Source organism: Copidosoma floridanum, unplaced genomic scaffold (assembly GCF_036245765.1).
Source record: "Copidosoma floridanum isolate Cflo_tuat_1 unplaced genomic scaffold, Cflo_Japanese_pri ptg000007l, whole genome shotgun sequence".
NCBI lineage: Eukaryota > Metazoa > Arthropoda > Insecta > Hymenoptera > Encyrtidae > Copidosoma > Copidosoma floridanum.
In genome coordinates this window covers 9,958,954-9,971,545 of record NW_028321884.1, presented here as the reverse complement: position 1 = coordinate 9,971,545, position 12,592 = coordinate 9,958,954, and the positions used below count along the sequence as shown (strand labels likewise).

At 38.1% G+C, this 12,592-nt stretch overlaps 1 protein-coding gene across 1 annotated transcript in view; it reads left to right on the top strand.

Annotated features, from left to right (window-relative positions):
• LOC106646158 (uncharacterized) overlaps positions 1 to 10,239 on the top strand; it is a 46,092-nt gene extending 35,853 nt beyond the window's left edge. Inside the window, exons 2-7 of the mRNA XM_089588915.1 lie at positions 2,759 to 3,312; positions 4,060 to 4,336; positions 5,100 to 5,311; positions 5,975 to 7,497; positions 9,906 to 10,006; positions 10,214 to 10,239. Of these exons, the coding sequence (XP_089445041.1) occupies positions 2,938 to 3,312; positions 4,060 to 4,336; positions 5,100 to 5,311; positions 5,975 to 7,497; positions 9,906 to 10,006; positions 10,214 to 10,239 (2,514 nt within the window). The 5' untranslated portion in view covers positions 2,759 to 2,937. The remainder of the gene's footprint in view (positions 1 to 2,758; positions 3,313 to 4,059; positions 4,337 to 5,099; positions 5,312 to 5,974; positions 7,498 to 9,905; positions 10,007 to 10,213) is intronic.
• Positions 10,240 to 12,592: the final 2,353 nt, after the last annotated feature.

Here is a 12,592-nt window from a genome sequence, read left to right as displayed (position 1 = left end):
ACGAAAATCAAAGAAAAATCATAATTGAAAAATTAAACAAGTTACACCTGTACATAGTACCTTCTCGATACTATCATTGTTATTAACTGATATAAATAATAACACAATCAATATCATTTCAGAATTAATTACAAGCATTGACACAAATTTAAGGTAATGTTCATTGAAAAACATATATTATTTATTGAAATATCATTAATAACATTGCACATAGCTCACATTGAATTTTATTTTGATTTAATGTGAATTTGATTCAGTTACCCGATACACTGTCGTTAGGTATATTCAATCTTCTGTGATCTGGAACTTTTATCACAATGGTACATAATTTGGGGGAAAAATCGGTATACGCGTTTTTGCACAATCAGCCATTTGCTCTCCCATGAATATACAAGACTATACCTAAGATTGAGCGAACAATCAAGTTGAAAAAAAAAGCCAAAGCCTCATTTAGTAATGATCCCCACGATCACGCCAATCGCATCATAACGAAAATTTTCCTTATCGATCTGTTCCCTCACCCTCCCCAAGTATCAGCCTCTTCGTTTGGCGATGAAAAAAAAAATACCAGCCTCATCCTCCCCGCCCTCCTTCATTTTCCCTGATGGCTTATCGTAATGTACCCAATGCCAACTTGTCATTTACATTTTCGCACGCCAGCGCGCGCAGGGAGTGGCCCGACCCCCATGTATATAATAAACGATCGCTGGCCGCACGCGTTAACCGCGGCTGGTGTACAAGTGTACGGGACCGCCTCTCCTTGGACGCTCCTGCCGGGGAGAGAAAAAATGTACCTATTCCGGGATGAGAGAGAGGATTAATGGGAGCGAGTGTGTATACCCACACAGAGTCCCCTTCAACCCTGAGAAATTCGCGGCGCGTGCAACAGGTGGGTTGTTGCGCGATCGGGGAAATAAACCCTGCGTGTATGCCCATCGGTGGGAGTTGGGCCTACTTCTATTAAAGTCGGTTCTCTTTGCGTTCTCCCTCCCCTCCCTACCTCCCTCTATTTTCCTGCATCAGGCGATATCGAACGAGAGAGAAAAATGCCCCCAAGATCGGCAAGGGAGATCGGGGTAATTAAGGAGGCGCGAGTCAAGCTGATGCCTTTTCTGTCTCCCTCGTGCCACCATCTCGCGACTGTACGCCAACAGAGAGAGAGAGAGAGAGAGAGAGAAAGGTGGCCGTGCAGTGTAGAGTTTGTGTTGCGGTAGCTGTACCTACCGAGGAATTGGGTTTTCTTGGGGCACTGGCGTGGGCGAGCACATAACACGTGTATAGGTACGTGAAGCGAGCGCGGATCGGTATTCGGAAAATGCGGCCTCGATAGGTACTGTATAGGTAGGTGTACGTCTCAGAGTCTGTATTGTCCTTTTATTTTATTGTATCACGCTTTGCAGGAGGCTACATTTGGTGCTACCTCTACTGTCGAGATAGTAAATGTTTTGTTATAAATAAATTGAATACGTCACGAGGGCAATTAAGGCATTCATACTCGGTATGTGATATGTAATTGATCGACCTACGTGGTCGAATGAATTTGATTTTTTTTTTTTTTTTTTTTTTGCTTAATTGACCCGGTACAGGATGAAGTTCTTTCAAACAATGAAACAGTAATTGAGTGTGTACACGGTGTATGAATGATTATAAATTGCAGCACTCATCGCCAACTTTAGTTTTATTATTTCACAAAATTTAATCTCCCGCGTTAACGCGGCTCCGTGACGTTAGCGACATTCCTGAGTCTTTGACGCGGTTATTAAAGCGACATTTTCACTCGTACAGTGTATACTTACACTGTCATCTAGCGAGTTAAGAGTTACGAACGAAGGAGAGCGTTTGGTTGTTTCGTTGCTCGTAGTATAAAGAAGAAAATCCCAAATAATCCCTGTCTGAATGTAAGATTAATTAATAGTGATCTACAATCTACGTCTACGCAAATTAGAAAAAAAAACACCCACACAAACATATACCAATGTTTGTTGTGAATTAGTTATTGGTTTGTGGTTTAACTTCACAAGAATAGTATAATACGAGATATTAAAAGAGGAGTCAAACACAATATAATATTGTAGTTTTATTGTCTTTGGATCATTTTAATATTCTTTTATGAGCCCTTCACCGTAAATACTCACGTACTTTTATTACTTGGGTATGGTTATTTTTTAAAATATTTTGAAACATTGAAAATAAAAATTTTTTTAATAAAGTCTATGTTTCTGCTAAGATGATTTTTTAATTACCAGTATTCACAATACAAAAAAAAATTTTTTTTTTTTAGATAAGTGCAATGTATTTAATACATAACAGTTTGTTGTAAAGTATTTAAAATAAAACATTTATGTACTGTTTCAAATACTTATACTCTTTTTTTTCCTAACTGTTTTTTTATTGATACTGTGATTCATTGTCATTGCTGGAAAAAATTTTCTTGTGTACTTAAAATAATTAATTTTTTTTTTTTTGAGACTGAATAATGCATTAAATTAAAAAAAAAAAAAAAAATTGAGACAGTGTCCGTGCCCTAGTCTGACTACTCTCTGTAAATGGACTGATACATCGTATAATTTTTTTTTTCTCTACTATACATTTAGTTTTCTATTTTTTGGAACAAAGAAAACCTCAACTCGATCATTCAATCTATCTATACACAGTTAAAGCTCAACTCTTTTAAATAAAAAAAAATAAAAAAAAAAATAAAAAAAAAAATATATAAAAACTCGTTGTAAAAAACTAAAGTTCAACCATTTGCTTACAGGTCTCAGTAAAAGTCCATAAACGTCCCATCAACAATGGCCAAGTAAACATACTGACCCTTTGGGGTGGAAAAAAAGAGAATCCAGAGTCACCAACCGAAAAAATAGTACAAAACCACGAGCACACCAAAAAAAAAAAAAAAAAAAAAAAAAAAAAAAAAAAAAAAAAAAAAAAAAAAAAATGGCCACACCAGAACCCCTTGACGTACCAAACGGCCTGGCCGACGAGTTCGTGACGGTCGTGAACGTCCAGCCGACGACAGCGACGAGCTCGGCCGAGAGTTTCGTCACCGTGTTGTCGATCGGCGCGGGAAAACGAGGGGCACCGAGCGACGACAAAACACAGCCGGCGAGCAACGGAGTCGACCCCGCGCATCCCGAGGAGGAGGTCGACATTTACAGGCTGCCCGGGGAACGGCTTGGCTTCGGCTTGAAATTCGAGGGTGGGAACAAAACGTCCGAGCGCGTCAGGAGACTGTTTGTGCAGAGCTGCGCCGAGCAGAGCCCCGCGAGTAGGGCCAAGTGCTCCTGGGGTCATCTCGGCGAGGGCGACGAGGTAGGCCTTTTTTATTTTCTTAACTGATTATATCGACAATGGTCTTATACTTTACACGTTCGGCTACTGAAATTTTTAACGAGTAGAGTTTTTTATTTACCCATAAATAACGGGAACACTTGTTTTGTTTGAAAAGTTTTTTAAGCGTCTTGCATGACCAGATTTTTTTTTTTTTTTTTTTTCATCATACGAGGGATTATTTTTAAAAACTTACATTATTTTTATAAACGAAAAGTATTTAACCATCCAACGAAATTAGTCTTGAGTCTAGACAATTTCGGAAAAAAAAGTCCAAAGTAATTACAATCTGCTCGCATTCGATGAAACTTATAACGAAAGATAATATACTTTTTCCTTGTAATTTGAGTATAATATTATTTCCGAAAATTACACTCACTACACCTTACACATGAATTTTGCTTGAATGGCACCTCCCTTATAGATCATGTTAAAATAGTGACAAACCTTGATGTAGGAAAAATGGACACACATGGTATTATTCCGAAAGTTGCAGCACAATTACCTTACATTGAGAGTACAGTGTAGCACAGAGGTTGCAATTTAAAAATAATTTAAGCCCCAACCTTCACCCAAAGCCCTAATCCGATGTCCCACTTAAACCTGTGCACTCTCTCAATAATCCCAACAACCTCGCTCCCCATTAATCACGAGGTATATACCTACATATATCATGTGTTGTTTATCTACCGATCAAATCTGACGATACGCGCACACGTGTGGGCACAGGTGCTGTCCATCGATGGCGTGTCGGTGACGGAAATGACGCGGCTGGACTGCGTGCGCCGACTCAAGGAGTCGCAACTCGTCATAAAACTCCTGGTGCGCTACAGGGGCGCCCTGAGGCCCGAAGTCGTCAGTGCCGAGCGCAAACACGATCAACACCAGCAACGCAGCAAAATACCGCCCGAGTTGCCCGCGGCACCGCCACCCGTGCCACCCAGAAAGTCGAGGCATTCGACGCAGTCGGCTAATCGAGGACCTGCGGATGGAGAGGCTAGCCCAGGTACACTGAATTTTTTTTTTTTTTTTTTTTTGTTGGCGATGAGCGTTGGGGCGTAGAAAAGAGACATGGGAAACAAGTGCGGTTTTTTTCTTTCGTAGGCATTAGTAATATTTTATTGTTTAAGTCGCACTTGCATTTACAGGTGTAATTAGTCAGTTGCAAATAAGTAATATGACAGTCTGAAGGTTTTTCAAAATAATGTTACATTTGTTATCTGGTTCTTTTTCTTTATTTTAATTTTTATAATAAATAACACCAAAAATAAGGTGTACGCCCGATAGATTTAATATATCGTTGAAATTTTACACAATTAAAAGATATTTAAAGATAACGATACAAGTTTCAAAGCAATACGTCTTAATGGCTTATATGATGTCGTCAAACATTTTTTAGCTGTTAGGAATAACTTTGATACCAAGGCGAGTATTAAAAAAAAATTTTATCTCAAATAATGAAAATATTTTTTAATTTTTTGTGCTGACGTTGTAAAATATGCGAGACGTAAAGCACGTCTTGTGTACATAGTTCTACACGAAACCAAATTAAATTTCGATAATCTTCGGTATGCTCCAAGTGCTCATTATACCTAGATGTAAAAAACAAAAGCTCTGCACGTATTATTTGGTTTGATCAATTGTTTGCATAACCTACCAATTGAAAGTCAGTTATACAATCTCGTAGTATAGAAAACAATTTTTACTTTAATTTATTAAAAGTTTGTTTATATTGGACATAAACTAAAGACTACAACTACGATTTACAGGAGCCAAAAAACCCTGGGACAGCCCAAAATCGGCAGGATCGTCGCAAAATGGATCACCACAGTCGCAAGGCAGTTATCGAAGCGCAGCCAGTAGCGGCACCAGGTCCAGCACTTACGAGAGCTGCGCGTCGTCTCCGGCAAAAAGCATTCCTGGATCGAAAAACGAGAGCCCGAAAGCCCACGTGTCTCCGGTGCTCAGTAAAACAAAACAGGTTACTCAGATTTTACATTTTTTCGACAGTTTTTTTTATTTTTATTCTTTTTCCAATTATGTTTTATTCCAAGCGATTTTTACTCGTGACTTATCAGTCCAGAGATTACAGTTGTATGGATCGGTTTCAATGATTTGATTTCGGGATTCTAATCGTTGTTCGTGTTTTATTTAAAATTATGAATTTAGTTTAAAACTAACTTTTATACACTAGCTTATGAATTGACAAAAAAAAAAAATTTTTTTTAAACTTAACTTGAAAAATTCTGAAAATTCATAACGTAAAACCCGAGGAATGCCGTCACACAAAGATTTCTTCATATTCTTATACGTAGCAGTTTTTTTCGTTTTCGTTTTTTTTTTTAAACGCATCTTGGATATATATTCGCAGTACAAAGTTACCGACACAAGCCTTTACACCAAACGCTCTAATTAAACCTATTTCCCAACCACGAACATGAAAGAAAAAAAGAAAAAAAAAAACTGCGATAATCACGAAAACACCACTACCGAAAGGATTCCCCAAGACCCGGCATCACGCCTCTGTAAGTAATTGCGTCACCCCGTGTAATAGTAATCTCCGCCTCCACGGGTCTAATTGCGCTGCCCTGTATATACATAAACTACGGCGATAATAACCAACGTTTGTAAAACGAAATTCCAGGAGCCACCAGCCGAGGCGCAATGGTACCTAGACGCTCGCTCTCAGGACGGCTCGAGCACCCACGGCAGCACGTCCGACGACACGAGTAGCAGCCTATCCACCGTGGTCGATCGCTTCTCGAGCTCGGACCGTTTCTCCACAACCTCGACCGCCTCGACAACCTCCGAGCAGCAGCTCTACCACCCGGCAGACATCGCACCGGACCTCCTCGACGATGCTCTACTGACCCCGGCGACAACAGCGCCATCTGTCGCGACGACAAATGGCTGCTGCAGCGACTTGAGCAGCCCGGACTTTTTGCTCGCGCGGCTAGCCAACTCGGAGGCTCGGACGCACGTGGAGTCGCGGGGCGACGTCGAGCGTGTGACCACAGTCGTCGCCCCGAACACGGTGCTGATCGAGGAGACCCCGGCGCTGCAGCCGCCCCTCTGCTTCCAGGACGCGCCGCTGAGCTACGGGCACGAGCCAAGGCCCGGGATCTTTTACACGGCCGACCTGGCCGCCGACTCTAGGACCCACTTCCGACCCATCAAGGACGACGCCGAGATGGTGGAGAAGGTCGTTAACGGGGACAGGGTGGCGCCACCTCTGCCGGCCAGAAACCACGTCAACCGGATACCCGTCAATCAACAGATGAAACAACCGACCAATGGTGAAGAACGAAAAGAGGAGGAGGTTGAGGAGACAAAAACTAGTCCGCAGCTACCGCCCAAGCCGATGCCAAGAAAGGACGTCAAGGCCAAAAGAAAGAGGCCTCCACCGCCACCGCCACCACCTAGGCGAGAAAATCCACCGCCTGTGCCCGAGGCGCGACATTTCGACAGTTGTGGTGGTACTAAGAAGGTGGAGATGGTTAAAACCGACAGCGAAGCGGGAGAGGAAAATACCAGTCGGTTGAGCGTCGAGGTCGTCGTTGAAGATCGACAAAGGGACGAAGAGGTGGAAGCGGAGGGGACGACGAAGACGAATAAGGTGCTGGAGATCGTGGAGATGAGGAAGGCAATGGCCCTACCGCCGCAGAAGGCGCCCTCGAGGACCTCGGTTGCGGACGAGGTGCCTGAAGGAGGGGACGGTGCTTCTACAAGCCAAGGGGTTGAAGAAGGCAATGTTCATGGAGTTGAGGAGATAAGTGCCTGTCAGAGGGCGCTGCTGGAGATGCACGTGGTTAACACTGTGTCGATAGACGTGGAAGATTCGGAGGATGGTGATGGTGGGACGGAAGGATTTGAAGAGAAGAATGGGAAGAAATGGGAGGTGGAGACGGAGGACGAGGTGGCGCAGGTGGTGGATGAGGAGGAGACGAGTGGTTTTAGGGAAGAGAGGATGGAGGACGTCCAGGACATCGTTCAGTTGAATACGGTGGAAAATGTGCGGCTGTTGGACGCAATTAGGGATGGGGCCAAGGAGTCGATGGACGAGGGCGAGATCTCCGACGAGAGCGATGGCGAGGATTACTACTGGCAGAGCAATTTGGCTACCATCGGAGAGGAAGAGGAGAACAATTCTTTGGAATACGACGAAGCGTACGTTTGTAGATGTTTTTTTTAATTTTTTTTATTGTTTTTTTTAGGGAGTTTGGATATTATGGGGGGTTGAGTTATGGGTTTTTGAACCTGAAATCGGAAGATTTAAGGCTGGATAAAACACTGAATCCTTTATGGTAAAACGTTGGAATTTGTGAATTCGTATTTTTTATTTGTTGTAAAGATTTGATTACTTGTTTAAAAATGAAGTTGAATTGTCAATGTCGACGACCAATGAATCTTTTGTACGTTATCAGATTTGTTGTATAATTTCACTGTAAAACTGGACGAGAGTATTGGTTAATATTTTGTATGATTAAAATGAGAAAGTGGACATTTTTCAAGAAATATTACTGTAAACGGTGATCGTGTGTTCGACTCGCTGAGCTTATGAAGCCTTATTAGCAAAATATCAAAAATAAAATAGAATTTTCACATTATTTTTATTCATTTTGATAGTTGGTAATCTTGTTTGGATGTTTTGCTATTTTGCCGAGAAAATTAATATTTCTGTATGTTTGTACGTTATCTCAAGGCTCAGTCGTCCAATTTTAATGATTTGAAGCTTAAATTTTTTTTCTTTATAATCGCTTATAACGAATCGTTGATTTTTTTTTATTATTTAAGTACTGTATGTTTTTTTAGATAGATATGTTTTATATTTTTTTTAATGATATTTTAATGACTATTCTTACAATATTTCTAAGATTATATCGATACCTTTACGTACATATTAATTAGTGAAGAAAAAAGTTTTTCATCATCAGTAAATTTAAATTCTACATGACTTATAAAATTAAAAAGATAACTCTTGTGTTTTACCTAGTGATTTAAAAAATTTTTTAAAATCATTTTAATATTTCAATAACGATGGAATTGATTCAAAAAATTTTGAATGACCAAAAAGTTGTTTATTATATCATGTAAGTGCATCGAGAACAGAAAAATAATTATAATTACTTTAAGTAAAAAGCAGAACAGTTTTATAAATAATCTTTATTGATTTTTGAAACAGTGCATTACGAGTTAACAGCGAGTTGAAAAGTACGAGATATCTATTTAAAAAAAATTGCCAATAATAAAAGACTTATTTGGATGTAATCAGGTTTTTAGTTGTTTTATAGCATAGAGATGTATTATCGATAAGATGAAAGTACGTAAGAAAATTAATTTTGAGAATTAAACGAAAAGTAAAAGAATTTTTCAAAAATGGTTTGTGCAAGCTTACGCCAATGAAGGGAATAAATTAGTTTAAAATAAAACTAAATTTTAAAAAAAATCTAAAAAACATACAAACTTTTGCAAACATGATTCTACATATTTAAAAAACGTAAAATCTTTTACGCATTTTCTGTTAGACAACATTTATTCTGTTGAACAAAATCATATATACATCAAAAGAGTTTATACATGCTTTTCAATTACTACATGAAACAATGTAAAATATACAAATGTATATTCTCTTAGGTATTCAAAAATGCAAAATTGTTTATCAAAGTATTTGAAATTGAGAAAATTGTAAAAACCATTTTGTTTTATAGCATAGTGAATAAAGTAAAGTCTAGCAGTTAGTCTCTAGTTGGCAGAAACATTTTAATGTTTAGCAAAACAAAGTGAAATATTGTTTAAAAAGATGTACAATAATGCGTAGTAAAGATTATTGAAATCTGTTTTGATAATATTTGAATTAATGACTTTTTTTTTTAAATTTCATCAAAATTAAAATGTAAAAGCCGACAAAAAATATTTTCAATTATAAAAGTATTTCATTATTTTACGTAAAAGTGTAATCTGTCATGCTGTAATTGCTGTCATTACATTATAAAGATTAAGAATGAAAATTTGTTATATATTTTCAATATTAATTTAAATAGAGCTACGTACTATAACTATATTTTTCAGTATAACTGATAACTATTAAGTACTAAAATAATTATCAACGATTGTTATGGCAACAAAAAATGATGCGTTTCAAAAGCGTTAAGTCAAATTAAAGACTTTAATTATTTCCAACACGTTCAAAGAGAAACACTAATGATAAATTTTTCTTTAGCCTGACACGTTTTCCAGATTTCAAAAACGTTTATTTGAATGCATACAAAAAAATATTTGTTTAAACAAAATAAATATTTACTTGAATCTATTAAATATTATGTTACAAGAAAATCATTTTTATTTGATTTAAATTATTATTATTTGATTTGAATAAATATTTATTTTATTTAGATGGATATTTTTTGTTTGTATTCAAATAAACGCTTGTTATGATTGACCTAATTTTTTTTTTAGTATAAGTTGTGATAGTGCAAGTAGATATAGTTGACCTTAATCATATTTTTATTAAATATTTCCTAAAGATACGTGTTATAGGTGCATAAACTGATAAAATGATTCTTTATTTTTTTCAGCAATGAAATCTCTGTTCCTCCAGTAACGAAGCCACTCGAGAAGCCGCAGATCATAGAAGATATCGTCGAAACGGCCTTGCCAGCGTTGTCGGATAAAATTGGTAAGTTTTGTTTAATTAAGATTATTTTCACAGCAAAAGGAAACATAATAACCGTGCATATAAATAACAATTTAAAAAAGAAGCTTTTTTCCACACCATTGCAATTATTATAAGCCACACCAACAATTATGAACTTCAACCGGGGTAGGTTGCGATTCACAATTTATTGCTAATTTTCGAGACAGAAAAACTCTGTTACTCCAATAGCACCACAACAGTACTCCCATTCTTAAATCTTACCCCCAAAGAAAAATAAAATATCCACCAGCCTACAATGGATGGTCCTCAAACAACAAGGCAAGACTCTCAAAGAACCTAATGTGCATTAAGCCGTGGCACGCCAAAGAGAGTGCCTATGTAGCATGTATGAGATGAAGGAAAAAACCGCGGAAACAAACGGCTCGAGCACACGCCTATTATTATTACCTGACCCCTCGCGCCTCTCGACTCCTCTTTTGAGAAAAAAAAAGGCGAATCATTGTACCACCCATACGAAGCGAAAAAATAGTGCTGATACAAGAGCGGAAAGGGTATTTCGATGAAAAAAAAAAAAAAAAAAAAAAAAAAAGTTACGCACAAGGGAATATTATGATAAACGGTCGATTAATCCACGGGGCTGAATTAAAGGCTAGCTACATAGAGAGATCAAGCGATCAATTATCGGGACACCTATATCCCCCTGACGCGCGAACGAGTTCATAGACGTCACGTGCATGTGTAGTGTGTATATTATAATGCACGCCCACGTGTAAGCGCCACAAAGCTTACGCATTAATCATTACACCTGGGCGCCCCCTCGCGTCACCCGAGCGCACCTATATAACGCCCATTATTTATTTTTCCATCGTCCTTATTCGTTGTCAGCTCTATCGTGTGGTCAAATGTTCTTGTATGCATTGCTACACTCGTCTATTTGCTATATACGAGGTATTTTATTCGATGTGAGTTGGTTTGTAATGACGACGAAAGCGTCCTTTTAAATTGTGTCGGTCGGAGATTATTGATGGTGCAAGGAAGGGCTCTTTGGCGTTTTTAAATAAAAATTTTTTTAGAAAGGTTTAACTAACCATGTGTGTGGTACTAAGGTTTCACAGGACTGGATGACAGTTTTTCTTTATGTTTTGAAGATCAATGAAAAACATACAAACAAATTATTAAAGTATGATTACATTAATAAACCAATGGGTAGACAACAATTTACTATCGTACGCATGACTCACAAAAGCAGAGGTTACAAAATTATTTTACTATACAACATTCACCGTAAGAGACCCCCGCTGTCGTCGGTAATGCGATGGAAAAATTGTTTTCATTCTACGCTTTAATTTATTGAAAAAAAAAGGTATTTTTGTAAACTTTTATTTCATATTTCTAATTTTCAACATTTTAAATCATTTAAACACAACAATCTACAGTATCATTGATTTTTAACCAAAAATAGTTCGTAGTCTGTGAAGATAAGTAGTAACAGACGAGTAAGGTAAGACGCGCCATTGACGGGCGAGGGAATCCAAAATCCCCAACTTGATCTATACTTGAAACTTGTAATTTTCAATTTACTGCAATGGCATCCGTAATAAACAATTAAACGCTAAAAAAACTAAGTGGAACAAAAGTATTTGATGATAATACGCTAGATTCCATCGAGCGAAAGCTTCGTGAGAAACTGTACCTACTAGCGTACCCTAAAATTTTTCCATGCTCCTTTCGATACCAAAATCGTATGAAACACAAAATTTTGGTATAATGATATACATTTTGAAAGGCAAAAATAAGCAAAAAAAAAAAAAAAACTTCCCGCACGACCCGTTCACTTTGAAAAATCTCGACACCGTGCATTATAACCCATACAGGTGTGTAGTTACAACGAAACATTTCACTTTTACGAGAAATTGATAGATATCCCCTCGATCGCTATCGATACACGCAAAGATAATGTTAACCGTAATGATTACATTCGCGGGAAGTATCAATCGTATACGTTATACCGTGAGGCTTGGGTGTATTGTTCACCGGCGCAAAAAACACACGCTCGAAAGTAGGGAAGAACACGAGACACAATAACACTTAAAATCGAATAAAAGCGTGAGAATCGAGTTATAATTTTACGCGCGCGTTTATACAACGTGCCGGTTATCGCGTAATTTGTGTGCACGTATAAATTTAACGCGCGCAGAGATACATGCAATGTATAAATTCTCCTCGAAACATATTCGTGAAAATAACACACAAGTTGTGTATAGTTGAATTCAGCGCTCGCGGGAAATTTGTATTATTACGATACGTGACTTTCTTTTTCGAGCGCTAGAGAGAGAGAGAGAGAGAGCGTAGGAGCGATGTATGCATACCATGTGTAGTATGTAACACACTTTGGATTCATTCAAAGGTACAAAGTTCTCGCCACACTCTAAATCACTGCTAATTAAAACCATCTCCTTTCTCCACCAAGACAATGTTATTCGCGCTCTCTGGATCATTCAATTATCCCTTAACAAGGCGATCTCTCACCGCAACACGTTGTGCGCGCATTTCGCGTACGTGGACGACAAAAAAAAATGGCATAAGCATATAGAGAGTGACGTGTAT